The sequence below is a fragment of the Stenella coeruleoalba genome (assembly GCF_951394435.1).
Source record: "Stenella coeruleoalba genome assembly, chromosome: 10".
In the NCBI taxonomy this organism is placed as follows: domain Eukaryota; kingdom Metazoa; phylum Chordata; class Mammalia; order Artiodactyla; family Delphinidae; genus Stenella; species Stenella coeruleoalba.
The window spans coordinates 28794555-28821634 of NC_137156.1; the positions used below are offsets into that span (position 1 = coordinate 28794555).

Sequence of the window (27080 nt, forward strand, 5' to 3'; positions counted from 1 at the left end):
GGAAATTTGAAAATATAGACAAGTGTAAGGAATAAAATAAACGTAACTTCTAATGCCTCCATTGGAGAAATAACTACTACTAAAGTATTTGTACATTTCTGTGTTATCACAACCCTGAAATCTTGATTAGAGTTGTGTATAAATAAAAGGACAAGAAGTCTACTTTTCATAGACAAGAGGAAAAAAACTAAGAAATGGTATACACTGAAAATAACCTTTGCCCTAAAATTGAAATGAATAATCAATGCAAGATCATAATTAACTGTGGCGAAATCTGTTTTCTTCCATATTTTCTTTCTGATGGGCTGAGGAGCAATAGAAGTGGGCAGAAAGAAGTGGTATGTCCCTCACCTTTATAGGTATAATTCAAGTGCAACAGTCAAGTTCTTCAGCTTATTTTTTATTGTCCCTCTCAGAGACAAGGTTGGTTCTATCATGATTCTACTGGCACCATATGACAGTCCTCTCTTGTTACATTACTTATAAATTTGGGAATCACGGCTCCTTTGAGATAACCAAGATCATTACATTAGTTCTTCCCTCCTAGTTAGAGGTCCATGTACTACATGTTTCAATGTAGACCTTTGTTCTCTTTGACTTACTTCCTAGCAACGGCTTCACTCCCAGTTGTGCTGTTTCTGGCTACTGTGCTGCTACCATCTTTCCCCACCGAAGCAAAGGTAAGGTTAAAGTGGAAAAATCTTTCCAGAGCTATCCAGGCAGCTCTGTGGGATGGCAAGGCACTTTGAGAGCGGAAGTAATGAGAGTGTCTAGTACATCACAGAGCACTCCTTGGTAGCTCAGAGCACTTAACGTAATTATCTAGATGAAAGTTCAAGGATGAGCAGTCCAGTACAGCAGCTATCTGTCACACAGGGCTATTAAAGACTTGAAATGTGGCTTTTCCAAAACAAGATGTGCTGTAGGTATAAATTACACACCAGATTTCAAAGATTTAGTCCAGAAAAAGAAAAATATTGCATTATTTTTATATGGAGTACATGATATTTTGGAAAATTAATGCATTAGGTCCTTAGGGCTGTTGTAGGAAATTAACACAAGTTTGGTGGCTTAGCCCAATGGAAATTTATTCTCTCACAGTTCTGGAGACCAGAAGTCTGAAATCAAGGTATCAGCAGGGCCATGCTCCCTCTGGAGGATCTAGGAGGGAGTCTGTTCCATGGCCCTCTCCCAGCTTCTGGTGGCTTCCACCAATCCTTGGCTTGTGGCTACATCACTGAAATCTCTGCCTCCATCTTCACATCACCTTCTCCTCTTGTGTCTCTTATAAAGACACGTGCCACTGGATTTATTTTTCATTCAGTATTGGCCCCTGTCCTTAGGAACGTACAAGTGGGCAGGAAAAATGGACGCACAATGAGATCATGGTGATAAAATGTGGTCAGACCTATGTTCACAGTATTTGCAGAGCTTTGAAGGGGACTCAGTATTGGGGGAGCAGAGAATGACTTATTCCAAGGTGTCAGGGGAAGATCAACCAAGGACCCTGTCTATTCAGACTTACACTTCAAAATCTTACTCATGCTGGGACTTCCCTGGTGGCACAGTGGTTAAGAATCTGCCTGCCAATGCAGGGGACACAGGTTCATCCGGGAAGATCCCACATGCCACAGAGAAACTAAGCCCGCGTGCCACAACTACTGAAGCCCGCACGCCTAGAGCCCGAGCTCCGCAACAAGAGAATCCACAACAATGAGAAGCCTGCACAGTGCAAAGGAGACCCAACACAGCCAAAAATTAAAAAAAAATAAATTGATTTTAAAAAAAAATTTTGCTCATGTAACATCAGCCTTTTGTGTAAATTTAGGCTATCAAATTGCTAGACCTTGTGGGAGCAATTCACACACCCTACTCCACCTCCAGGTTTAGGATCCATCCCCCCCAAGACACACACACACACACACACACACACACACACACACACACACACACATACACACAAAGATACACCAAAAATATCAGCACCTGATTTAATACCTTATCAATTATATTTCTGTCTCTAAAAGGAACAAAGTCAGCAATAGTCCATTCACTGGATGGCTTTACTCCCTCCAAATGGCCTTGGAGATTTTTTTAATGGGGTCTTTTGAGCAACCCTATAAAATCTACCTATAACAGGTAGAATCACCCACAGCCAACATCGTTCTCAATGGTGAAAAACTGAAACCATTTCCACTAAGATCAGGAACAAGACAGGTTGCCCACTCTTATCACTATTATTCAACATAGTTTTGGAAGTTTTAGCCACAGCAATCAGAGAAAAAAAGAAACAAAAGGAATCCGAATTGGAAAAGAGGTAGAACTGTTACTGTTTGCTGATGACGTGATACCATGCATAGAGAATCCTAAAGATGCTACCAGAAAACTACTAGAGCTAATCAATGAATTTGGTAAAGTAACAGGATACAAAATTAATGTACAGAAATCTCCTGCATTCCTATACACTAATGATGAAAAATCTGAAAGAGAATTTAAGGAAACACTCCCATTTGCCATTGCAACAAAAAGAATAAAATATCTAGGAATAAACCTACCTAAGGAGACAAAAGACCTGTATGCAGAAAACTATAAGACACTGATGAAAGAAATGAGAGATGGTACAAACAGATGGAGAGATACACCATGTTCTTGGATTGGAAGAATCAACATTGTGAAAATGACTCTACTACCCAAAGCAATCTACAGATTCAATGCAATCCCTATCAAACTACCAATGGCATTTTTCACAGAACTAGAACAAAAACTGCACAGTTTGTATGGAAACACAAAAGACCCCAAATAGCCAAAGCAATCTTGAGAAAGAAAAACAGAGCTGGAGGAATCAAGCTCCCTGACTTCAGACTATACTACAAAGCTACAGGAATCAAGACAGTATGGTACTGGCACAAAAACAGAAATATAGATCAATGGAACAGGACAGAAAGCCCAGAGATAAACCCACGCATATATGGTCACCTTATCTTTGGTAAAGGAGGCAAGAATATACAATGCAGAAAAGATAGCCTCTTCAATAAGTGGTGCTGGGAAAACTGGACAGTTACATGTAAAAGAAAGAAATTAGAGCACTCCCTAACACCATACACAAAAATAAACTCAAAATGGATTAAAGACCTAAGTGTAAGGCCAGACACTGTAAAACTCTTAGAGGAAAACATAGGCAGAACACTCTTTGACATAAATCACAGCAAGATCCTTTTTGACCCACCTCCTAGAGAAATGGAAATGAAAACAAAAATAAACAAATGGGACCTAATGACACTTCAAAGCATTTGCACAGCAAAGGAAACCATAAAAAAGATGAAAAGACAACCCTCAGAATGGGAGAAAATATTTGCAAATGAAGCAACTAACAAAGGATTAGTTTCCAAAATTTACAAGCAGCTCATGCAGCTCAATATCAAAAAAACAAACAACCCAATCCAAAAATGGGCAGAAGACCTAAACAGACATTTCTCCAAAGAAGATATACAGATTGCCAACAAACACACGAAAGGATGCTCAACATCACTAATCATTAGAGAAATGCAAATCAAAACTGCAATGAGATATCACCCCACACCAGTCAGAATGGCCATCATCAAAAAATCTACAAACAATAAATGCTGGAGAGGGTGTGAAGAAAAGGGAACCCCCTTGCACTGTTGGTGGGAATGTAAATTGATACAGCCACTATGGAGAACAGTATGGAGGTTCCTTAAAAAACTAAAAATGGAACTACCATACGACCCAGCAATCCCACTACTGGGCATATACCCTAAGAAAACTATAATTCAAACAGAGACATGTACCACAATGTTCATTGCAGCTCTATTTACAATAGCCAGGACATGGAAGGAACCTAAGTGTCCATTAACAGATGAATGGATAAAGAAGATGTGGCACATATATACAATGGAATATTACTCACCCATAAAAGAAACGAAATTGAGTTATTTGTAGTGAGGTGGATGGACCTAGAGTCTGTCATACAGAGTGATGTCAGAAAGAGAAAAACAAATACCGTATGCTAACACATATATATGGAATCTAAAAAAAAAATGGTTCTGAAGAACCTAGGGGCAGGATAGGAATAAAGACACAGACATAGAGAATGGACTTGAGGACACAGGGAGGGAGAATGGTAAGCTGGGAGGAAGTGAGAGAGTGGCATGGACATATATACACTACCAAATGTAAAACAGTTAGCTAGTGAGAAGCTGCCCCATAGCACAGGGAGATCAGCTCTGTGCTTTGTGACCACCTAGAGGGATGGAATAGGGAGGGTGGGAGGGAGATGCAAGAGGGAGGGGATATGGGGATATATGTATACATTTAGCTGATTCACTTTGTTGTACAGCAGCAACTAACACAACAATGTAAAGCAATTGTACTCCAATAAAGATGTTAAAAAAATAAAACAGGTAGAATCATTTTACTAGAATACTGAATGCACTTCAACTGAACCTCAACATTCTTTCTCTAAATACATTCTAAATATATTCTTTCTCTAAAAACAGATACCATGTCAGGTCAAAGTTCCCCTTAAAGTCTAGGATGAGTCTTGAGGTCCGCTCTTTCCCCACTGCTGCAGCCTGATTGAATGTGGATGAATCTGTCTTCATGTTCTTATTGTATACCTTTGTACACAATATTATAAAATATAAAACATTATCACTTGTATGTCTAGAAAAATCACACTGAGAGTTCCTTTGAAACTAGAAATTGGTATTTGCGGCCTCAGAGGAGTTTTTAATTTGTCATGCCATGAATTCCATTCCCATTCTCAAAACTTCAAACTACTTTTTTCCTATTTGTCATTGCCTTGGTTCAGTTCATTGACAGTGCTTAACAACTCATAGTGGCTTGAACTGAACACTTTGTAAAGTCATCTCAGAGCCCCTGAATTAACTTATTCACTCGTAAGTGCAATTTTCAAAAATGTTTAAAAAAAAAATCCTAATTTTATTTCCCTGTAGGATCCATCCTTTACTGCGCTGTTAACCATTCAAACGCAAGTCCAAAGAGAGATTGTAAATAAACACAATGAACTAAGGAAATCAGTCTCTCCACCTGCCAGCCACATGCTAAAGATGGTAAGAAGCAAGAATATAAATAAAGTGGTGTGAACCAGCAGTAGTAAGAGCAGGCAGCTAACTGGCATCTCTTAAGACTCTTGTGGCTTACAAAGTTCTGTCTCTATTTTTCTACTTCATTTAGCTCTGTCATGGGCAGGGCAGAAATGAATTTTCCTTTATAATGGTTAAATAACTTGTCAAGATTACAGGGCTCTTAAGCTGGGAAGGCAGAATTTAGAAGCCAGATCTTCAGACATCAAATATGAAGGTGTTACATTTTTGGTTCACTATCTTCCCTAGTCGAAAATAAAGAAATCTCCTATCCTTCAGGATCAATGCCATTTAGGGTAAATAACAGCCCATTTCCCAGGGAATAGTCCATAAAAGCTAGACATCTCCCATGTGGACACAGTGGGCTACAAATGGAATTGGCAATAAACGAGGTCAGCTTATTACTACTGAAATATAGTCAGACTATCTCACATGTTAGCATTTAGAGCAGCAACATTATTAAAAATCTTAGGTGTGGCTGCTATGCTATCATAGTCAGATAATGTATTAGGTATTTCTCTCGTTAGACATACCTGTGGACTTGTCTTTGTGTGGAAATTGGCACTGGGACAGATAAAGACACATGCACACACATACACACAAACAAAAAGGTACTTTAATACCAATGACAATTAGATAATACATCTACAGAAGTTTTAAAGTAATGCAAATCAGCCTACCAATCAGATTTTAAAGCATATACTTCATTGGAATTGAATCTTTGTGTATTTTGTTTTTCTTGTGACATTTAGGAATGGAGCAGAGAAGCAACAGCAAATGCTCAGAAGTGGGCAAACAAGTGCACTTTAGAACACAGTAATGCAGATGACCAGAAGACCAGTATGTAAATGAGTCAATGTTTGTTGAATAAATGAGCAAATAAAATATTAGACAAATAAAATAGGATAGACCATTCTGGGGCATTGTATTCAGAAGACTTTGTGAATAAATGTTGCTTATATGGCTGTACTTTTAAAATTAAAGTATCTGTATAGAGAGAGATATGATAAGTACTATTTCATGCTTGTTGATTATTTACATTATGCAAATTATTTCTTAAGCAGCATCTCATTTGTTCCTCTTGATCAGCTCATGGTGAACAGGTCATGCATAATCATTTTCCCGATTTTAAAGATTAAAAAGTAAGGATGTGGAAGGAATGAATTATGCAAGAACACAACTGGTAGGAGTATCATATACTGGAAAGTTAACCAGGCTTCCTGATTTCTCACCCTTTGCCCTTTTTGTGATATTGTGTAGCTGTATGGTGTTTTGAAATCAGATTATTTTGCATTCACAAAATGTGTTAAAATATGTTGAACTGTTCCTGAATTTTACTCTAAAAATATTTAAGCTTTTTTAAATCAGGATGAATATTTTGGGTGTGTTGATTCATTTTTTAAAGTTTTGATAACAAATTGTCAAGTATTTTGTATAGACTGTGTACCTATAATGCATAGAATAATATATTAGACTCAAAAAAACTTGAAGACGTATCTTACCAAGGATCATAAAAGCCATGAGAGAAAAAAAACTTGTATTCACAAACCTCACATAAAATGTTTTACATTATCAAGCATGATATACACATAGGTAAGCCCAATTTAAAGGTAGTGAATAACTTACCTGTTATTTCAGTAGAATTGTTCTTGTTTATATTGTTGATGCAAACATTATGATGAAATTACAACAGGAGGCGACTGTGTTCAGTAGAACATTGGAAAATGGTCTTAAAGATCCAAGTCTACTGTGTTTCTAAGTTTCTGTCTTTCCTTATTAAAGGAGATATCCAAAAACATTTTATACTTTCTTTAAGCAGCACGTAAACATTATATTTCAAGTCACCAAAACGTAAATATTAAGAGAGGGCTGAAAAGGGTAACGTTTCTGGACCTCAAGGCACTTCTTTCTTCTTTAAATTAATTTTACTCTGATAAGAACACCTTTTTTTTTTTTTTTTAGTTTTTAAAAAAATTTATGCTGCTAAGAACACTTAACATGAAATCTACCCTCTCAAGAAATGTTGAAGTGTATGATACAATATTGTTGATTGTAGGTGCCATGCTGTCCATCAGATATCTAGAAATTATCTTGCTTACCAGAAAGTTTATGCCCATTGATTAGTAACTCCCCATTCCTCCTTCCCCCCAGCCCAGCAGCCACCATTCCACTCTTTGATTCTATGAATTTGACTATTTGAGATACTTCATACTGATAGAATCAGGCACTCGTTTTCTGTGACTAGCTTATTTCACTTAGCAAAATATCCTCAAGGTTCATTCATGTTGCTGCATGTTGCAGAATTTCCTTCTTTTCTAAGGATGGATGATATTCCATTGTGTGTATATACCACATTTTGTTTATCCGTTCATCTGCTGATGGACATTTAGGTCATTTCCACATCTTGGCTATCATGAATAGTGCTGCAGTGAACATGAGAATGTAAATATCTCTTCAAGATCTTGACTTCAATTCTTTCGGATAAATACTCAGAAGTGGAATTGCTGGATCATTTGGTAGCTCTACTTTCAATTTTTTGAGGAACCTCCCTACTGTTGCCTACAACAGCTACTTATGTTTTATTCTCACCAACGGCGTACAAGAATTCCAATTTCTCTTGCTGTCTTTTGTTTTTTGAGAACAGACATCCTGACAGGTGTAAGGTTATATCTCATTGTGGTTTTGATCTGCCTTTTTCTGATGATTAGTGACACTGAGCACCTTTTCATATACCTGTTGGTCATTTGTACATCTTTTTTGGAGAAATGCTGTTCAAGTCCATTTTGCTCAAGAAAGATTCTTAAGTCGTTTCCTCAGGCAGCCCCCAGAAAAGATGGATCTCTGACAGTCCATCCAATTCTTTCCCTCCCCAGGGAGAGGCTAAGAGCTGGAGTATTTTGTTTGTTCACTCTGTGCTGAACCAGGAAAGGAGGCTACGGCAACTGCCAGCCCAAATATCTGTCTCTGTTCTCACTAGCCGCAGGCAGCGAGTTTATGCTAGGTCTTGATAGCATTCCAAAACAGGCAAGTCAGGAGCCAGTCCTTCAGGCAGCCTCTGGAAAATGTGTGGCATCAGATGACCAAACCAGCTTCTTCCCTCCCCAGGGAGAAGTAGGCAGCTGAGGTTTTTGTCGGCTTGCTCTGTGCTGAGCTGGGGAGAAGGGCTATGGCATCTACCAATCCAAACTGCCATCTCAGTTTTCCCCCAGGGAACGAGATTGCGCTCCAGGACTGGCAAGAAAGATGCCAGTTCTTTGGGTAGCCCCAGAGAAACTGGACCACTGGACACATTGATCAACTCTGCCTCCCAGGGAAGAAAGGAAAAAAATGAAAGGATTTTTCATTTGCTTGCTCTGTGCTGAGCCAGAGGGAGGAGTTATGGTGTCTAGCAGCCCAAACACCATCTCCACTCACCACCTCCAAGACTAGCAAGACAGAAGCCAGCCCTCTGGGGCGTCCCCTTGGAAACGTTGGGTTGCTGGACACATGAGCCAACTCTTTCCCTCCCCTGGAAGAAGCTGGGAGTTAGAGGGTCTCTTCCTGATTGTATAGCACGGTGCTGAGGGTAGGGATTCTCGCCAGAGGGTTTTCCAATCTCCCTAGAGGCTTCAGTGAGTCTGGTTTCATATCCCTCAGGGTCAGGAAGCCTTTAGTTTTGTTTCTGGATTTCTGACAAGGGCAATTTGTTCATGAATTGTTGCTGAATCAGTGTGTGTGTATTGGGGAAAGGAGAGTCCAGGGCTTCCTACCTCACCATTCTGCTGATGTCACCCTCTGCAAGGTCCTTCCTGCCTAACTCTCTGAGGAGACATTATGACTCCTCAGAGAGTTATAATATAACTGGAAGTTATAATATACAGTTATAATATAACTGGAAGTTATAATATACAGTTATAATATAACTGTAAGTTATATATAACTCTCCTCAGAGAGTTATAACTGTAAGTTATATAACATTATATAACTATAATGTCACATTGTGACATTATGACTCATGGATTAAGGGAAGAGCTACAAGTTTTGAACACCTTCCTGATGTCAGTTGACTCTTGATTGGGACTCTTAAAGACTGCCCGTAAACCTTTTTTTCTCAAAGTTTATGCAAATTCATAATCATAAATATTTATTCTGGCTCCTATATGTGAAAAATCTCTGCTGAGGGTGGGTAAGAGGAGAGAAAAAATAAAATTTGGTTGTTGCCTTGCGTAAGCTAACAATACAAAGCTGAGAGCACACACATTATACCTGTAAAGAATTGAGCATGAAAAAGAATGCATCTTTGACAACCCACAGGGAGAAGGATTTTGTTTGGTTTGGTTTGGTTTTGATTTTTATTGAAATATAGTTAATTTACAATGTTGCGATAGCTTCAGGTGTACAGCAAGGTGATTCAAATATACATATATATATATTTTTTACATTCACTTCCATTATAGGTTATTATAAGATATTGAGTATAGTTCCCTGTGCTATACAGTAGGTCCTTGTTAGAATAAATTCTTCTCAACCTATTCAAAGTTTGCATATTGTGGCCAGCCCAGTGGGCTAGGTAGATCTGTCTTCTATTCAGCTTTACAGTTGATAAGGAATGGAAGCATCTTTTTCATGTATTAACAGTTAGCAAATACAGGCACTGAGTTTGAAGAGCAACATCCTTGTGTTCATGTAGTTGACTTCTCTTGCCACGGCATGCTTTTTTGTTTTCTTCATGAATGATCTGTTCACACTTAGGTACAAAATGTGGTGAGAATCTCTACATGTCAAGTGACCCTACGGCCTGGTCAGATGCAATCCAAAGCTGGTTTGAAGAACACCACAATTTTGTCTATGGTGCAGGACCAAAGAGCTCCAGTGCAATTGTTGGACATTATACCCAGGTAACCAGAACAAATGAAAAACTTCTGCCACAGATGCTCTAACAGAGAAAGCTTCTCCAAATGATGACCAACACCAATGTTCAATCTGGGGGAAGGGCTTGAGTATAATAGAGTCCTGGCATTTGGCTGGTATTTCATCTAAAACTGTCATTTTCTTTTTTTTTTCATGGGCTGCAAAATTCTTGGCAGGGAAGTACACTCTGTACTTTTCCAACATTATAAATGGATACACGAAATTTAATATTTTTAAAGTTTGTGACTTTGTTTCAGTAAATATTTCCATAAGGTATACGGCTACAAACTATAAGAGTCACTTTTTTTTCTTTCTTTTTAAATATTTGGCTGCGTTGGGTCTTTGCTGGTGCGCGCAGGCTTTCTCTAGTTGTCGTGACCGGGGGCTACTCTTCACTGCAGTGTGCGGGCTTCTCATTGCAGTGGATTCTCTTGTTGTGGAGCACGGGCTCTAGGCACGTGGGCTTCAGTAGTTGTAGCATGCGGGCTCAGTAGTCGTGGCACGTGGGCTTAGCTGCCCCGAGGCATGTGGGATCTTCCGGGACCAGGGATGGAACCCGTGTCCCCTGCATTGGCAGATGGATTCTTAACCACTGCACCACCAAGGAAGTGCCAAGAATCACTTTTTTTTTTACATTTGCTATTATTTGTTTTCCCAATATTTTCCCCTCTTCCTTAATGTACTCTTACATATTTCCTTATGCATTTGTAGCTTGTTTGGTACTCATCTTTCCGTGTTGGATGTGGAATTGCCTACTGTCCCAATCAGGAGAGTCTAAAATACTACTATGTTTGCCAGTACTGTCCTGCATAAGTATATACTTTAAAGTTTAATACCAATAATTCCATCGGCAATTTAATATTTTAAAATAATCTTACATTTACCCAATCAAAATAAAAAAGCATATTTTAATAAAGAGAAGGGATAAACCTTTGGAAATACTGCTTAAGGTAAGATACATTCAACTTATCAGAGAAGAGACCAAGTTCTCATTTCCAAGAGTAAAATCTGAAACTCTCTTTCCTCAATTATGAAGTCATGTCTTTTCTCTCAATTGCCTTTCCCCAGGGCTCAAGGTTATTCTCTGGGCACGTGTAGTATGCCTTTCTCTAGACTTGATGTCATCAGGTCTCACTAATTGCACACCCTAGGTGGGTGGAAGCTTGATGGTAAAGCAAGAGGCAGTAGTGGAGTGGAAAATAAGGGATAGTAAATTGTGATTTCAGCCCTTTCTGCTGAAACGTTCCTATTCTTACTTATCTTGAAAACCATATACGTTATTATCATTAGAAATGATTCATTCTTCTGGGTCTCAAAGGTTTTTCAAGAGATCTTTAATATATGTTAGAGTCCAGAAGAAGGAAACATCTTAAGCTTTTGTTTCTCAGAAGTTTTCACCAAAAACTCCATAATGAACAATTCCTTACAATCATTATTTGTAACAGGAAACATGCTCTTTCATTAAGCAAAACGTTTTAAGTTCTCCACAACAAATCCTATGGATAAACTAAAGACCTAACCTCAACATATCTGCTAGTCTTAATTTCTTTTAAAATTTGAAGTTCTTTACCACTACAGGCAGGGAGGCCCCAAACCAAGCCTCATATAGGATTTATTTGATACTACAGATGACCCAGGGATATGGGTCTCCAGTTTGAGAAATATGACCTCCAAAGTCATTTTCCTGAAAACAGCTATTAGAGTTTAGTAGAAAGAATAGATAGGTCATTTGGGGAAGGACAACACGGGCCTAGGAAGACCCTGAGCTCACCTCCTCCCATGCACACACTGAATCTACACCTACATATAAAGAAATTGCCCCCGAAGTTGATTTAACAGCTTCTGCAGATAGAAGGACCACATAGAAATTAGTAGGAAAGATGGAGACACCGTATCCATGGGAACCCCACCCCCATTTTAGTGATCTGCAGTAGGAGGGATATAGCTGAGGGGCTCGAGAACAGACTCACCTGCCCTGGGACACAGCCAAAAAAACCCCAGCAATTTAAAAAGCATTCAGACTATACAGAAGGAAAATCCATCTACTAACCCGAGAGCTTCTTCCAAATGAACAGGGAACTGCTGGAGCCCTCCCCAGAGTCAAAGGCACCAGTGAGCACCACTGTTTGGTCCCCCTGGGACTCCCCCCAGTGCACACCTTCCCCAGCTGCAGCCCTAGCCATCCCACCAAGGCAGCCGTAAGCACAATGCTCCCCAGGGACTTCCTCTAGCCTGGCCCATTCCAGCTCAAGCTGGTCTGCTAAAGCCACCAGTCACCAGCAGTCACAGGGGATGCTCTTACACAAGGCCACTCCTTCAAGACCAAGAGCGGTAGCTGTTTAGCCTAAATCATAGAAAAAAACCCAAAATTTAGCAACTATACTCCAATAAAAAAATTTTTTTAAAATAATAATAAAAACAAAATTCAAACAAAATGAGGAGACAGGAATATGTTCCAAATGAAAGAACAGAATATAACCACAGGAAAAAACTCTAATGAAATGGAGATAAGTAATTTACCTGATAGAGTTCAAAGAAATGGTTATAGGATGCTCACTGAACTAGGGAGAATAATGGAAGAACACAATAAGAATTTCAGCAAAGACTTAAAAAATAAAAGAACCAATCAGAAATGAAGAATATAGGAACTGAAATAAAAAATACACTCAAGAGAATCAATAGCAGATTATATGATACAGAAGAACAGATAAGCGATCTGGAAGCTAGAATAGTGAAAAATCACCCAATGAGAACAGCAAAAAGAAGAAAGAATTTTTTTTTAAATGAGGAGAGTTTAAGGTACCTCTGGGACAACAGCAAGCTACCAACAGCTAGGCCCAGGAAGATAAGAGAGAGAAAGGAACAGAAAACATTTAAAAAAAATAATGCCTGAAATCTTCCCTAACCTGAAAAAGGAAACAGACATCCAGGTACAGGAACCTAAGAGAGTCCCAAACAAGATGAACCTAGAGTTATACCAAGACATAATTAAAATGGCAAAAGTTAAAGAGGAAATTTTTAAGGCAACAAGAGAAAAACAACTAATCACACAAAAGAGAAACCCCATAAGACTCTCAGCTGGTTTCCAGGAGAAACTTTATAGGCTGGAAGGGAGTGGTAGGATATATTTAAAGTTCTGAAAAAACAAAAACAGAAAAAACTTACAACCTGGAATATTCTGTTCAGCAAGGTTATCATTCAGAATTGAAGGATAGATAAAGAGTTTCCCAGACAAGCAAAACTAAAAAAGTTCATCATCACTAAACTGGCCTTACAAGAAACGTTAAAGGGTCTTCTTTAAGCAGAAAAGCAAAGGCCACAACTAGAAACAGAAAACACATATGAAAGAATAAATCTCACTGGTAAAGGCAAATATATAGTAATGGCAGTGGATCAGTCACTTAAAAAGCTAGTATGAAGTTTAAAAGACAAAAGTGCTACTATCAATTGTAACTGCAACAAGTAGTAAAGGACTACACAAGGTAAAAAAATGTAAAATATGACATAAAAATCATAAAACAGATGGGGGTAGTAAAAATTTAGTGCTTTTAGAAAGCCTTCGAAGTTAAGTGACTATCAGCTTAAAACAGCTATAGATACAGACTGATATATATGAACCTCATGTTAAGTACAAAATAAAAGCCTACAATGGATACACAAAAAATAATGAAAAAGAAGTCCAAAGCTAACACTAAAGGAATCCATCAAACCACAAGAGATGTACAGATGGTAACTGGAATTACTGTGGTGATTTCATAATGTATAAAAATATCAAACCACTATGTTGTACACGTGAAACTAATAGAATATTGTGTGTCAAGTATAACTTAATAAAAAAATTGATAGACCCTCGGAGAATGCATCCAAACTCACTGCCTGGCTGTGAGAGGGGAGGCATCGGGAACCAGGCATCTGGAGTGAGAGCTGAAGTGAATAATGAGGAAAGCGGGAGTGACAGAACCTCCAGAACACTTTTGTGTCTACGTCACAATCTTTCCAAGCCTTTCCAAGGCTACCACATGGACAGCCATGTTCTGTGCAGGAAGACAGATTCAAATGCATCACTTTGGACCCTTGGCTCCCTTGACACTACTGAGATTTGCATTCCCATGTATTTTCCGATGAATTAAATAAATTTAACAGCCAATAGGATAATCATCATCGATGAGTTACAAGTTAGTCACTGAAATTGACTACACCCAGGCTATTGGCGTTTATCAAAACTTTTTAATCTCACGTTCCTTTTTCGGTAAACATAGAAATCTCTCACGCACTACCTCTGGAAACTCATAAACCTTCCCCAGCTCTCCCTGACCCACAAATACACACACCACAAACTACTTAAATAGCACAATGCCATCTCGAAATTAAAATATATATATATTGGAGCTTTACTGTCCCTAGTTCACATTAGAGGAATTAGGGTATTTATCCTCTTTCAAATATAAAATTATATTGCAACATTGAGTATTCTTTTTCATACTGCAACCTCCTGCCCCCAGGATCTTTCCCCGTCTCTCAAAGTGATATATTTATCCCTAGCCAGCTCTCTGCAGGGCACGGCCTTACCAATCTGACCAAGTCTACCGGGAGATGAAAAGTGTATTGCTGCAAAGAAGTTATCTGGATGCTTTAGACTAGTTATGCCAGTGTAGCTGCCCAGCCTGAAGAAGTAGAGTCAAGGAGATGGGTCGATGTGTGTGAAGTAATTTCTTAATTTGGATGTTATGTAAATTATATGTTGGGAATTGTAATTTTTCAGTTTTGTTTTGTTGTTGTTGTTTTTTTTTTTGGCCTGGTGGTGCAGCTTGTGGGATCTTAGTTCCCCCACCTAAGGGGTCGAACCTGGGACCGCAGCAGTGAAGGCCCAGAATCCTAGCCATTGGACCGCCAGGGAATTCCCCTCAGTTTTGCTAACAGAACTAAAAACGTTACATATATACTTATATATATTTAGTGATTGATGTTGCCCTTGGCAACTAAACAGTAAAGTGAAAAATATTTGACAGTGTGTATTTTACATTACAGTGGTAATAATGTGAGTAAAAAGAGTACCCCTTACCAACAAGGAACACCTTGTGCCAGTTGCCCTGATAACTGTGACAGTGGACTATGCAGTAAGTTTGAAGTGATTAACTTGCTATTATAATCAAGAATTGATGTTTCATTTTCTTTTTATGGATAAAGAAATCTCCCAAAGTAACCAATTTAAATAACATATTTATGCCAAGACAAAAAGATTACCCAACAGAGTGTGTTTAAGTAAACATTTTACACATTTCAATAACCTACATATTCTCTGTAATGAAAAGAATACAGGCATACCTCAGAGACGTTGTTACAGATCACTGAAAGAAAGAAAATATGGCTATTAAGCAAGTCACACAAATTTTTGGTTTCCCAGTGCACATGAAAGCTATGTTTACACTATACTGTAGTCTGTGAAGTGTGCAATAGTATTATGTCTAAAAAAAACAATGTACATTAAATTAAAAATAATGCTTTTGGAAAAATTGCACCAATAGGCTTGCTCAATGTAGGGTTGCCACAAACCTTCAATTGTAAAAAACACAATATCTGCAAAGTACCGTAAAGTGAAATGCAATACAATGAGGTATGCCTATATTACCATATATAAGATAATGAAACATCTAGCATCCATTTGTTTCTGTGACCTCGCAGAGCTCATTAATAACTATACATTCGGGGCTTACCTGGTGGCGCAGTGGTTGGGAGTCCGCCTGCCGATGCAGGGGACACGGGTTCGTGCCCCGGTCCGGGAAGATCCCACATGCCGAGGAGCAGCTAGGCCCGTGAGCCATGGCCACTGAGCCTGCGCGTCCGGAGCCTGCGTTCCACAACGGGAGAGGCCACGACAGTGAGAGGCCCACATACTGAAAAAAAAAAACAAAAAACAAAAAAAAACAAAACTATACATTCATGCTTCTGATAATTTCATCAACGTTAATGTCATTACACCAAAGGTAGTATTTTGAAAGCATAAAAATGTATAAATCTAAGGATGTGAGACCACATTGTGTCTCAGTCTATACAGGCAAACTGAATGTTTCTTTTGTGCAAATGAGTTCCTCATGCTGATTACTGCATTTTTTTCTAAAGTATAATTGGAAGCATGTGATTAACATAATAAATGATCACTTGCCCTATAATTTACTCATGGTTTTGTGCACACTTTTAATGACAAAGTCCAACCTGTATATGATATGGGTTCATAGAATCCAAGATATTGTTGCAAAAGGAGGGAATAAAATGTCATATGTGTCATTTCTAAAGTTATCATGATGTGAAGTAAAAATAGCTATTGGTTTTTTATAGTTGGGATATTTTTATTAAAATTATTATGGGGCTTCCCTGGTGGCGCCGTGGTTGAGAATCTGCCTGCCGATGCGGGGGTCACGGGTTTGTGCCCCCGTCTGGGAGGATCTCACATGCCGCGGAGCGGCTGGGCCCGTGAGCCATGGCCGCTGAGCCTGCATGTCCGGAGCCTATGCTCCGCAACGGGAGAGGCCACAACACTGAGAGGCTCGCGTACCACAAAAAAAAAAAAAAAAAAAATTATTATGAACAATAGAGTTGACTCATTCCCTGAGACTTTTACCTTTCAAATGCATTCACCTTTAGTCAGCATTCTTTCTTACTGAATTATAGAGCTATAATTCAGAATATTGATGATGTCAAAACTATAAATTAACTAAAGGAAAAAAATCAGCTAAAAAAACATGGAATAGGCTTCCGGGAAGATGGCGGAAGAGTAAGACGTGGAGATCATCTTCCCACGGATACACCAGAAATACATCTACATGTGGAACAACTCCCACAGAACACCTACTGAACGCTGGCAGAAGACCTAAGGCTTCCCAAAAGGCAAGAAACCCCCCACGTACCTGGGTAGGGCAAAAGAAAAGAGAATAAACAGAGACAAAAGGATAGGGACGGGACCTGCACCAGTGGGAGGGAGCCGTGAAGGAGAAAAAGTTTCCACACACTAGGAAGCCCCTTCGCGGGCGGAGACTGCGGGTGGCGCAGGGGGAAAGCTTCGGAGCCGCGTAGGAGATCACAGCAACAGGGGTGCGGAGAGAAAAGCGGAGAGATTCCCGCACAGAGGATCAGGGCCGACCGGCACTCACCAGTCCGAGAGGCTTCTCTGCTCCCCCACCGGGGCGGGCGAGGCTTGGAGTTGAGGCTCAGGCTTCAGTCGGAGCGCAGGGAGAGGACTGGGGTTGGCGGCGTGAACACAGCCTGCAGGGGGTTAATGCACCACGGCTAGCCGGGAGGGAGTCCGGGGAAAACTCTGGACCTGCCAAAGAGGCAAAAGACTTTTTCTTTCCTCTTTGTTTCCTGGTGCGCGAGGAGAGGCGATTAAGAGCGCTGCTTAAAGGAGCTCCAGAGACGGGCGCGAGCCGCGCCTAAACGAGCGCAAACCAGAGACGGGCATGAGACGCTAAGGCTGCTGCTGCCGCCACCAAGAAGCCTGTGTGTGAGCACAGGTTACTATCCACACTCCCCTTCTGGGGAGCCTGTGCAGCCCGCCACTGTCAGGGCCCCGGGATCCAGGAACAACTTCCCCGGGAGAACGCCCGGAGCGCCTCAGGCTCGTGCAACGTCACGCCGGCCTCTGCCGCCGCAGGCCCGCCCCGCACGCAGTGCCCCTCCCTCCCCCCCCGCCCCCCACCCCCACGCCGGCCTGAGCCGGCGACCTACACGCAGAGGCGGGGCCAAATCCAAAGCTGAGGCCCTGGGAGCTGTGAGAACAAAGAAGAGAAAGGGAAATCTCTCCCAGCTGCCGCAGAAGCAGCAGATTAAAGCTCCACAATCAACTTGAGGTACCTGCATCTGTGGAATACATGAATAGAAAACGAATCATCCCAAATTGAGGAGGTGGACTTTGAGAGCAAGATTTATGATTTTTTCCCCTTTTCCTCTTTTTGTGAGTGTGTATGTGTATGCTTCTGTGTGAGATTATGTCTGTATAGGTTTGCTTCCACCATTTGTCCTAGGGTTCTATCCGTCCGTTGTTTTTTTTCTTAATAATTATTTTTTTATTTTAATAACTTTATTATACTTTATCTTACTTTATTTTATTTTACTTTATCTTCTTTCTTTTTTCCCATCCTTCCCTCCTTCCTTCCTTCCTCCCTCCCTCCCTCCCTCCTTTCTTTCTTTCCTTCTTTCTACTTCTACTAATTCTTTCTTTCTCCTTTTCTCCCTTTTATTCTGAGCCGTGTGGATGAAAGGCTCTTGGTGCTGCAGTCAGGAGTCAGTGCTGTGCCTCTGAGGTGGGAGAGCCAACTTCAGGGCAGTGGTCCACAAGACACCTCCCAGCTCCACATAATATCAAATGGTGAAAATCTCCCAGAGATCTCCATCTCAACACCAGCACCCAGCTTCACTCAATGACCAGCAAGCTACAGTGCTGAACATCCTATGCCAAACTACTAGCAAGACAGGAACACAACCCCACCCATTACCAGAGAGGCTGCCTAAAATCATAATAAGTCCACAGACACCCCAAAACACACCACCAGACGTGCACCTGCCCACCAGAAAGACAAGATCCAGCCTCATCCACCAGAACACAGGCACTAGTCCCCTCCACCAGGAAGCCTACACCATCGACTGAACCAACCTTAGCCACTGGGGACAGACACCAAAAACAACGGGAACTACGAACCTGCAGCCTGCAAAAAGGAGACCCCAAACACAGTAAGATAAGCAAAATGAGAAGACAGAAAAACACACAGCAGATGAAGGAGCAAGATAAAAACCCACCAGACCTAACAAATGAAGAGGAAATGGGCAGTCTACCTGAAAAAGAATTCAGAATAATGATAGTAAAGATGATCCAAAATCTTGGAAATAGAATGGACAAAATGCAACAAACATTTAACAAGGACCTAGAAGAACTAAAGATGAAACAAACAATGATGAACAACACAATAAATGAAATTAAAAATACTCTAGATAGGATCAATAGCAGAATAACTGAGGCAGAAGAACGGATAAGTGACCTGGAAGATAAAATAGTGGAAATAACTACTGCAGAGCAGAATAAAGAAAAAAGAATGAAAAGAACTGAGGACAGTCTCAAAGACCTCTGGGACAATATTAAACACACCAACATTTGAATTATAGGGGTTCCAGAAGAAGAAGAGAAAAAGGGACTGAGAAAATATTTGAAGAGATTATAGTTGAAAACTTCCCTAATATGGGAAAGGAAATAGTTAATCAAGTCCAGGAAGCACAGAGAGTCCCATACAGGATAAATCCGAGGAGAAATCTGCCAAGACACATATTAATCAAACTGTCAAAAATTAAATACAAAGAAAACATATTAAAAGCAGCAAGGGAAAAACAACAAATAACACACAAGGGAATCCCCATAAGGTTAACAGCTGATCTTTCAGCAGAAACTCTGCAAGCCAGAAGGGACTGGCAGGACATATTTAAAGTGATGAAGGAGAAAAACCTGCAACCAAGATTACTCTACCCAGCAAGGATTTCATTCAGATTTGATGGAGAAATTAAAACGTTTACAGACAAGCAAAAGCTGAGAGAGTTCAGCACCACCAAACCAGCTTTACAACAACTGCTAGAGGAACTTCTCTAGGCAAGAAACACAAGAGAAGGAAAAGATCTCCAATAATGAACCCAAAACAATTAAGAAAATGGGAATAGGAACATACATATCGATAATTACCTTAAATGTAAATGGACTAAATGCTCCCACCAAAAGACACAGATTGGCTGAATCAATACAAAAACAAGACCCATATATTTGTTGTCTACAAGAGACCTACTTCAGACCTAGAGACACATACAGACTGAAAGTAAGGGGATGGAAAAGGATATTTCATGCAAATGGAAACCAAAAGAAAGCTGGAGTAGCAATGCTCATATCAGACAAAATAGACTTTAAAATAAAGATTATTAGAAAGACAAAGAAGGGCATTACATAATGATCAAGGGATCAATCCAAGAAGAAGGTATAACAATTGTAAATATTTATGCACCCAACATAGGAGCACCTCAATACATAAGGCAAATACTAACAGCCATAAAAGGGGAAATCGACAGTAACACATTCATAGTAGGGCACTTTAACACCCCACTTTCACCAATGGAAAGATCATCCAAAATGAAAATAAATAAGGAAACACAAGCTTTAAATGATACATTAAACAAGATGGACTTAATTGATATGTATAGGACATTCCATCCAAAAACAACAGGATACACATTTTTCTCAAGTGCTCATGGAACATTCTCTAGGATAGATCATATCTTGGGTCACAAGTCAAGCCTTGGTAAATTTAAGAAAATTGAAATTGTTTCAAGTATCCTTTCTGACCACGCTATGAGACTAGATATCAATTACAGGAAAAGATCTGTAAAAAATACAAACACATGGAGCCTAAACAATACACTACTTAATAACGAAGTGATCACTGAAGAAATCAAAGAGGAAATTTAAAAATACCTAGAAACAAATGACAATGGAGACACGACGACCCAAAATCTATGGGATGCAGCGAAAGCAGTTCTAAGAGGGAAGTTTATAGCAAAACAATCCTACCTTAAGAAACAGGAAACATCTCAAATAAACAACCTAACCTTGCACATAAAGCAATTAGAGAAAGAAGAACAAAAAAACCCAAAGTCAGCAGAAGGAAAGAAAACATAAAACTCAGATCAGAAGTAAATGAAAAAGAAATGAAGGAAACAATAGCAAAGATCAATAAAATTAAAAGCTGGTTCTTTGAGAAGATAAACAAAATAGATTAGCCAGACTCATCAAGAAAAAAAGGGAGAAGACTCAAATCAATAGAATTAGAAATGAAAAAGGAGAAGTAACAACTGACACTGCAGAAATACAAAAGATCATGAGCGATTACTACAAGCAACTCTATGCCAATAAAATGGACAACCTGGAAGAAATGGACAAATTCTTGGAAAAACCCAACCTTCTGATACTGAACCAGGAAGAAATAGAAAATGTGAACAGACCAATCACAAGCACTGAAATTGAAACTGTGATTAAAAATCTTCCAACAAACAAACGCCCAGGACCAGATGGCTTCACAGGTGAATTCTATCAAACATTTAGAGAAGAGCTAACACCTATCCTTCTCAAACTCTTCCAAAGTATAGCAGAGGGAGGAACACTCCCAAACTCATTCTACGAGGCCACCATCACCTTGATACCAAAACCAGACAAGGATGTCACAAAGAAAGAAAACTACAGGCCAATATCACTGATGAACATAGATGCAAAAATCCTCAACAAAATACTAGCAAATAGACTCCAACAGCACATTAAAAGGATCATACACCATGATCAAGTGGGATTTATTCCAGGAATGCAAGGATTCTTCCATATACGCAAAACAATTAATGTGATAAACCATATTAACAAATTGAAGGAGAAAAACCATATGATCATCTCAATAGATGCAGAGAAAGCTTTCGACAAAATTCAACACCGATTTACGATAAAAACCCTCCAGAAAGTAGGCATAGAGGGAACTTTCCTCAACATAACGAAGGCCATATAGGACAAACCCACAGCCAACATCATCCTCAATGGTGAAAAACTGAAACCATTTCCACTAAGATCAGGAACAAGACAAGGTTGCCCACTCTCACCACTCTTATTCAATATAGTTTTGGAAGTTTTAGCCACAGCAATCAGAGAAGAAAAGGAAATAAAAGGAATCCAAATCGGAAAAGAAGAAGTAAAGCTGTCACTGTTGGTAGATGACATGATACTATACATATAGAATCCTAAAGATGCTACCAGAAAACTACTAGAGCTAATCAATGAATTTGGTAAAGTAGCAGGATACAACATTAATGCACAGAAATCTCTGGCATTCCTATACGCTAATGATGAAAAATCTGAAAGTGAAATCAAGAAAACATTCCCATTTACCATTGCAACAAAAAGAATAAAATATCTAGGAGTAAACCTACCTAAGGAGACAAAAGACCTGTATGCAGAAAATTATAAGACACTGATAAAAGAAATTAAAGATGATACAAATAGATGGAGAGATATACCATGTTCTTGGATTGGAAGAATCAACATTGTGAAAATGACTCTACTACCCAAAGCAATCTACATATTCAATGCAATCCCTATCAAACTACCACTGGTATTTTTCACAGAACTAGAACAAAAATTTCACAATTTGTATGGAAACACAAAAGATCCCGAATAGCCAAAGCAATCTTGAGAACGAAAAATGGAGCTGGAGGAATCTGGCTCCCTGACTTCAGACTATACTACAAAGCTACAGTAATCAAGACAGTATGGTACTGGCACAGAAACAGAAAGATACATCAATGGAACAGGATAGAAAGCCCAGAGATAAACCCACGTACATATGGTCACCTTATCTTTGATAAAGGAGGCAGGAATGTACAGTGGAGAAAGAGAGCCTCTTCAATAAGTGGTGCTGGGAAAACTGGACAGCTATATGTAAAAGTATGAGATTAGATCACTCCCTAACACCATACACAAAAATAAACAAAATGGATTAAAGACCTAAATGTAAGGCCAGAAACTATCAAACTCTTAGAGGAAAACATAGGCAGAACACTCTATGACATAAATCACAGCAAGATCCTTTCTGACCCACCTCCCAGAGAAATGGAAATAAAAACAAAAATAAACAAATGGGACCTAATGAAACTTCAAAGCTTTTGCACAGCAAAGGAAACCATAAACAAGACGAAAAGACAACCCTCAGAATGGGAGAAAATATTTGCAAATGAAGCAAATGACAAAGGATTAATCTCCAAAATTTATAAGCAGCTCATGCAGCTCAATAACAAAAAAACAAACAACCCAATCCAAAAATGGGCAAAAGACCTAAACAGACATTTCTCCACAGAAGATATATAGACTGCCAACAAACACATGAAGGAATGCTCAACTTCATTAATCATTAGAGAAATGCAAATCAAAAGTACAATGAGATATCATCTCATACCAGTCAGAATAGCCATCATCAAAAAATCTAGAAACAGTAAATGCTGGAGAGGATGTGGAGAAAAGGGAACCCTCTTGCACTGTTGGTGGGAATGTAAATTGATACAGTGACTGTGGAGAACAGTATGGAGGTTCCTTAAGAAACTAAAAATAGAACTACCATACAACCCAGCAATCCCACTACTGGGCATATACCCTGAAAAAACCATAATTCAAAAAGAGTCATGTACCAAAATGTTCATTGCAGCTCTATTTACAATAGCCAGGAGATGGAAACAACCTAAGTGTCCATCATCGGATGTATGGATAAAGAAGATGTGGCACATATATACAATGGAATATTACTCAGCCATAAAAAGAAACGAAATTGAGCTATTTGTAATGAGGTGGATAGAACTAGAGTCTGTCATACAGCGTGAAGTAAGTCAGAAAGAGAAAGACAAATACCATACGCTAACACATATATATGGAATTTAAGAAAAAAAATGTCATGAAGAACCTAGGGGTAAGACAGGAGTAAAGACACAGACCTACTAGAGAATGGACTTGAGGATATGGGGAGGGGGAAGGGTAAGCTGTTACAAAGCGAGAGAGAGGCATGGACATATATACACTAACAAACGTAAGGTAGATAGCTAGTGGGAAGCAGCCGCATAGCACAGGGAGATCAGCTCAGCGCTTTGTGACCGCCTGGAGGGGTGGGATAGGGAGGGTGGGAGGGAGGAAGACGCAAGAGGGAAGAGAGATGGGAACATATGTATATGTATAACTGATTCACTTTGTTATAAAGCAGAAACTAACACACCATTGTAAAGCAATTATACTTCAATAAAGATGTTAAAAAAAAGTCAAAATACAAGAGTTCAAAAAGGCAAAAAAAATAAATAAATAAACCATGGAATATTTCTACCTCTGCTGAGTGCTATATTAGCTAAGGAGCTTGGAATTTATCCTATTAGCAATAAGCACTCAATTGAAAGGTTTTCAGCAAAAGAGTGACAAGGTCAGAATCATGTTTGATAAAGAGCTTTCTAGCACTGGTAAGTAGAAACTATTGGATGGAAGTCAGCAAGAAAACTATTGAAAAACATGGATTAAAAAGAAATTGATTGTCTTGACCTCATTACTGGGAAAATGAATGAAGAACAATGGACAGGGCTGAGAGACAAGAAGTAGAATAGCCAGTGTTTGTTACCAGTGCTGGTTGGTGCTGGTCAGAAGTAGAAAAGAAGGAGTTCAGATTGATTCAGTTCCTGGCCTGAATGACTAAGTAGTCAGGGAACCATTCCCCTGGGATTGTGGGAGGGGAATAGTCACCTTGGATCCATTTTGGGTAAGAGGATGAATTTAGTTTGAGATTTGTTGGGTTTGGGGTCCCTGGAGAACATCCAAAAAAGAAACATTAGAAAGCAAGAAGGCATATTATCATTGTTTTACATCTCTATCTTCCCACTGGAATCACTTTCCCCTGAAAGAGAAAGCATTGGTGTCTGAGGCAGTGTGTCCAATAGGATGAAATGATAAGGATGTTCTCTATCATCATGTATCTTACAAGTAGCCACTAGTCACATGTGGTCATTGAACACTGTGGCTGGTAAGATTAAGGAACTAAATTTTTAATTTCGCCTAGCTTAAAATAATTTAAGTTTAAATAGTTCTATGTGTGTAGTAGCTCCTCCCATATTAGATTCTGTAGGTATTTTCATTTTACTCTCTTTGCTAAGGGAGAAAAATAGGTCAATTCATTTTAGAAACATGTCACCAAGTTCAAAATAAAAAGTGATGGATTAATCAGTGAGCTCAACTAAGGCACCTTGTATGTCCCTCAAGAAGTGAAAGGCCCCTGGTGGTGTAAGTGACACTGACTTGTTTGTCCAATCTTACCCACTCATACACTTTGAATATGTGGATTGTTTTGTCGTTACTGAGAAAAATGATAATGAGGTAACTCATCTGTTTTTGTTACAACCAATTCTTGTGAGTATGAAGATCTCCTTAGTAACTGTGATTCCTTGAAGAAAACAGCTGGCTGTGAACATGAATTGCTCAAGGAAAAGTGCAAGACTACTTGCCTATGTGAAGGCAAAATTTACTGAAATGCCCAACTTGCACTGTGCAGGACTAAGTGGAGAAAATCTGCATCATTTAGTTGACACATACCAAGAGGGAAATTGTAGCCATGTTAGTTACAAATTTGATTCCAAACAGTAAGGAACCTTTTTCTCCAGGATATTTACAGAGATCTCTTTCATACAACGATTTAAAAAAGTAAGCTAGTCTATGACAACAACTTTGGACTGATACAAATTTGTCACCTTACATTTAATTAACTGAATCAAGTTGAGAATTTTGAAAGTAGTACAACCACAGGACTTAGTCACTAGAACTTTGGATTAAAATAAAGAATTACATGTTTCCTGAAACAACATGCCAAAAGAAAAAAAAAAAAAGACTGTAACATTGTCATTCCTACTCCAAGATTTTTTACATGTTTAAAGAATGAATTCAAAGATTGACATCTACCTTTGTCTTATGACATCCTCTTTAAATAAAAGCAAACAGCTTTTAAAATAAAGAATTTATCTAAGCAAACACATGTATGTGATTCTTGAGTCATATTTTATAATATTAATATATAACCCCAGCTAGACTAGCCCAGATATATAATTAGACAGAGCAAAATTTCTGAAAACATTTGCCTATAAAATTAAATTTTGGGAGTTCCCTGGCAATCCATTGGTTAGGACCCTGCACTGACACTGCAGGGGGTCAGGGTCGATCCCTGATCAGGGAATTAAGATCCCACAAGCTGTGTGGCACGGCCAAAAAATAAAAAATTTAAAAATTAAATTTTAACAATAACAAAAAGGAATCAGTTGTATTCTCTTTTTGCTTTTTGACATTTTGCTCTCTTCTGCACTGGTTTGATATCCTACCTTTTGTGTAAAAAGAATAGTAAATACAAAAATACACATGTAATTTCACATTTATGCAAAATGTACATGAAACATGGGAAAAGTATACCAGAAACTAATGAGATTGGTTATATAGAGTGGGTGGGTGAGAATGGGTTGGGCAGGATGGAGGGTGTCAAAAGGCTAGGAGAAAATGGGTGGGGCGTGACACTTCTCTATTTCTTTTTATATAGTTTTAGCTTATGAATTTTGTTTCACATACTCTTCAAAATAAAATATAATCAACAAGGGTGGGCAGAAGAATCCAAAATGAAATAGAAACAAGAATAAAATAAACTGTTTTGCACATAGATCAAATAATCACCATAAAGGGTGGGAAAAAAGAATCAATTCAACTAATGTTTGAATGTCATATTTGAACTGTATGTCATCTATATTTATATAAACAAATGTTCAACTCTAGTGAATAAGATTTTGTTTTGTTTGTTTTTAACATAGACACATGGGTTAGTAATTCTGAAACTACTATATATCCTATGAACACACAAATAAATAATTATAAATAATGGAAGCCAGGTTTCTCACTGTTGGAGAAAGTCTTTACACACATGGAAAGAAGGAATACAGGATTAAACCCTGTGTTGTTGCATTGGAATTGGAGGTATTAGTGTGAATTTGTAATTTTTCACATATACATAGAGGTGTTAGAAAAATAGTGAACAGAACAGAAGGAATTCCTGCCCTCATGCATGGATAATTTTTGAAACTGGAGGATAAGAACATAAGGGTTCCCAGAGCCACTAGGGACACAAACCATTCTTTGGGATGATAAAAATTGTTCGTAAAATGTAACAACAAAATGTAGTGTTAACCACTTTTAAATGAAACACATAGTGGCTTTGAGTTAAAGAAAGTTTCAGGGACTTCCCTGGTGGTGCAGTGGTTAAGAATCTGCCTGCCTATGCAGGGGACATGGGTAAGCCCGGGCGCTACAACTACCAAGCCTGGGCTCTAGAGCCTACGAACCAGAACTACTGAGCCCACGTGCCACAACTACAGAAGCCCGCGCACCTAGAGCCTGTGCTCCGCAACAAGAGAAGCCACCGCAATGAGAAGCCCGTGCACCGCAACGAAGAA

General features: G+C 39.1%; 2 protein-coding genes across 5 annotated transcripts in view; one reads left to right on the forward strand and one right to left on the reverse strand.

Annotated features, from left to right (window-relative positions):
- The window catches only part of CENPQ (centromere protein Q), a 184494-nt gene that overhangs the window by 71417 nt on the left and 85997 nt on the right, over positions 1 to 27080 (reverse strand). For all 4 annotated transcript variants that reach the window (XR_013830024.1, XR_013830025.1, XR_013830026.1 and 1 more), the window contains exons 9-10: positions 17165 to 17334; positions 15731 to 15910 (exon numbers count right to left, since the gene is read on the reverse strand). The gene's annotated coding sequence lies outside the window, so the exon portion shown is untranslated. The remainder of the gene's footprint in view (positions 1 to 15730; positions 15911 to 17164; positions 17335 to 27080) is intronic.
- On the forward strand, positions 504 to 25124 carry CRISP2 (cysteine rich secretory protein 2; the record flags this gene model as incomplete). Its single annotated transcript, XM_079933083.1, has 7 exons — positions 504 to 680; positions 4977 to 5093; positions 5879 to 5966; positions 9858 to 10003; positions 10728 to 10825; positions 15045 to 15133; positions 24973 to 25124. Exons 1-7 carry the CDS (start codon positions 558 to 560, stop codon positions 25122 to 25124), a joined length of 813 nt encoding a protein of 270 aa, XP_079789209.1. The 5' UTR covers positions 504 to 557.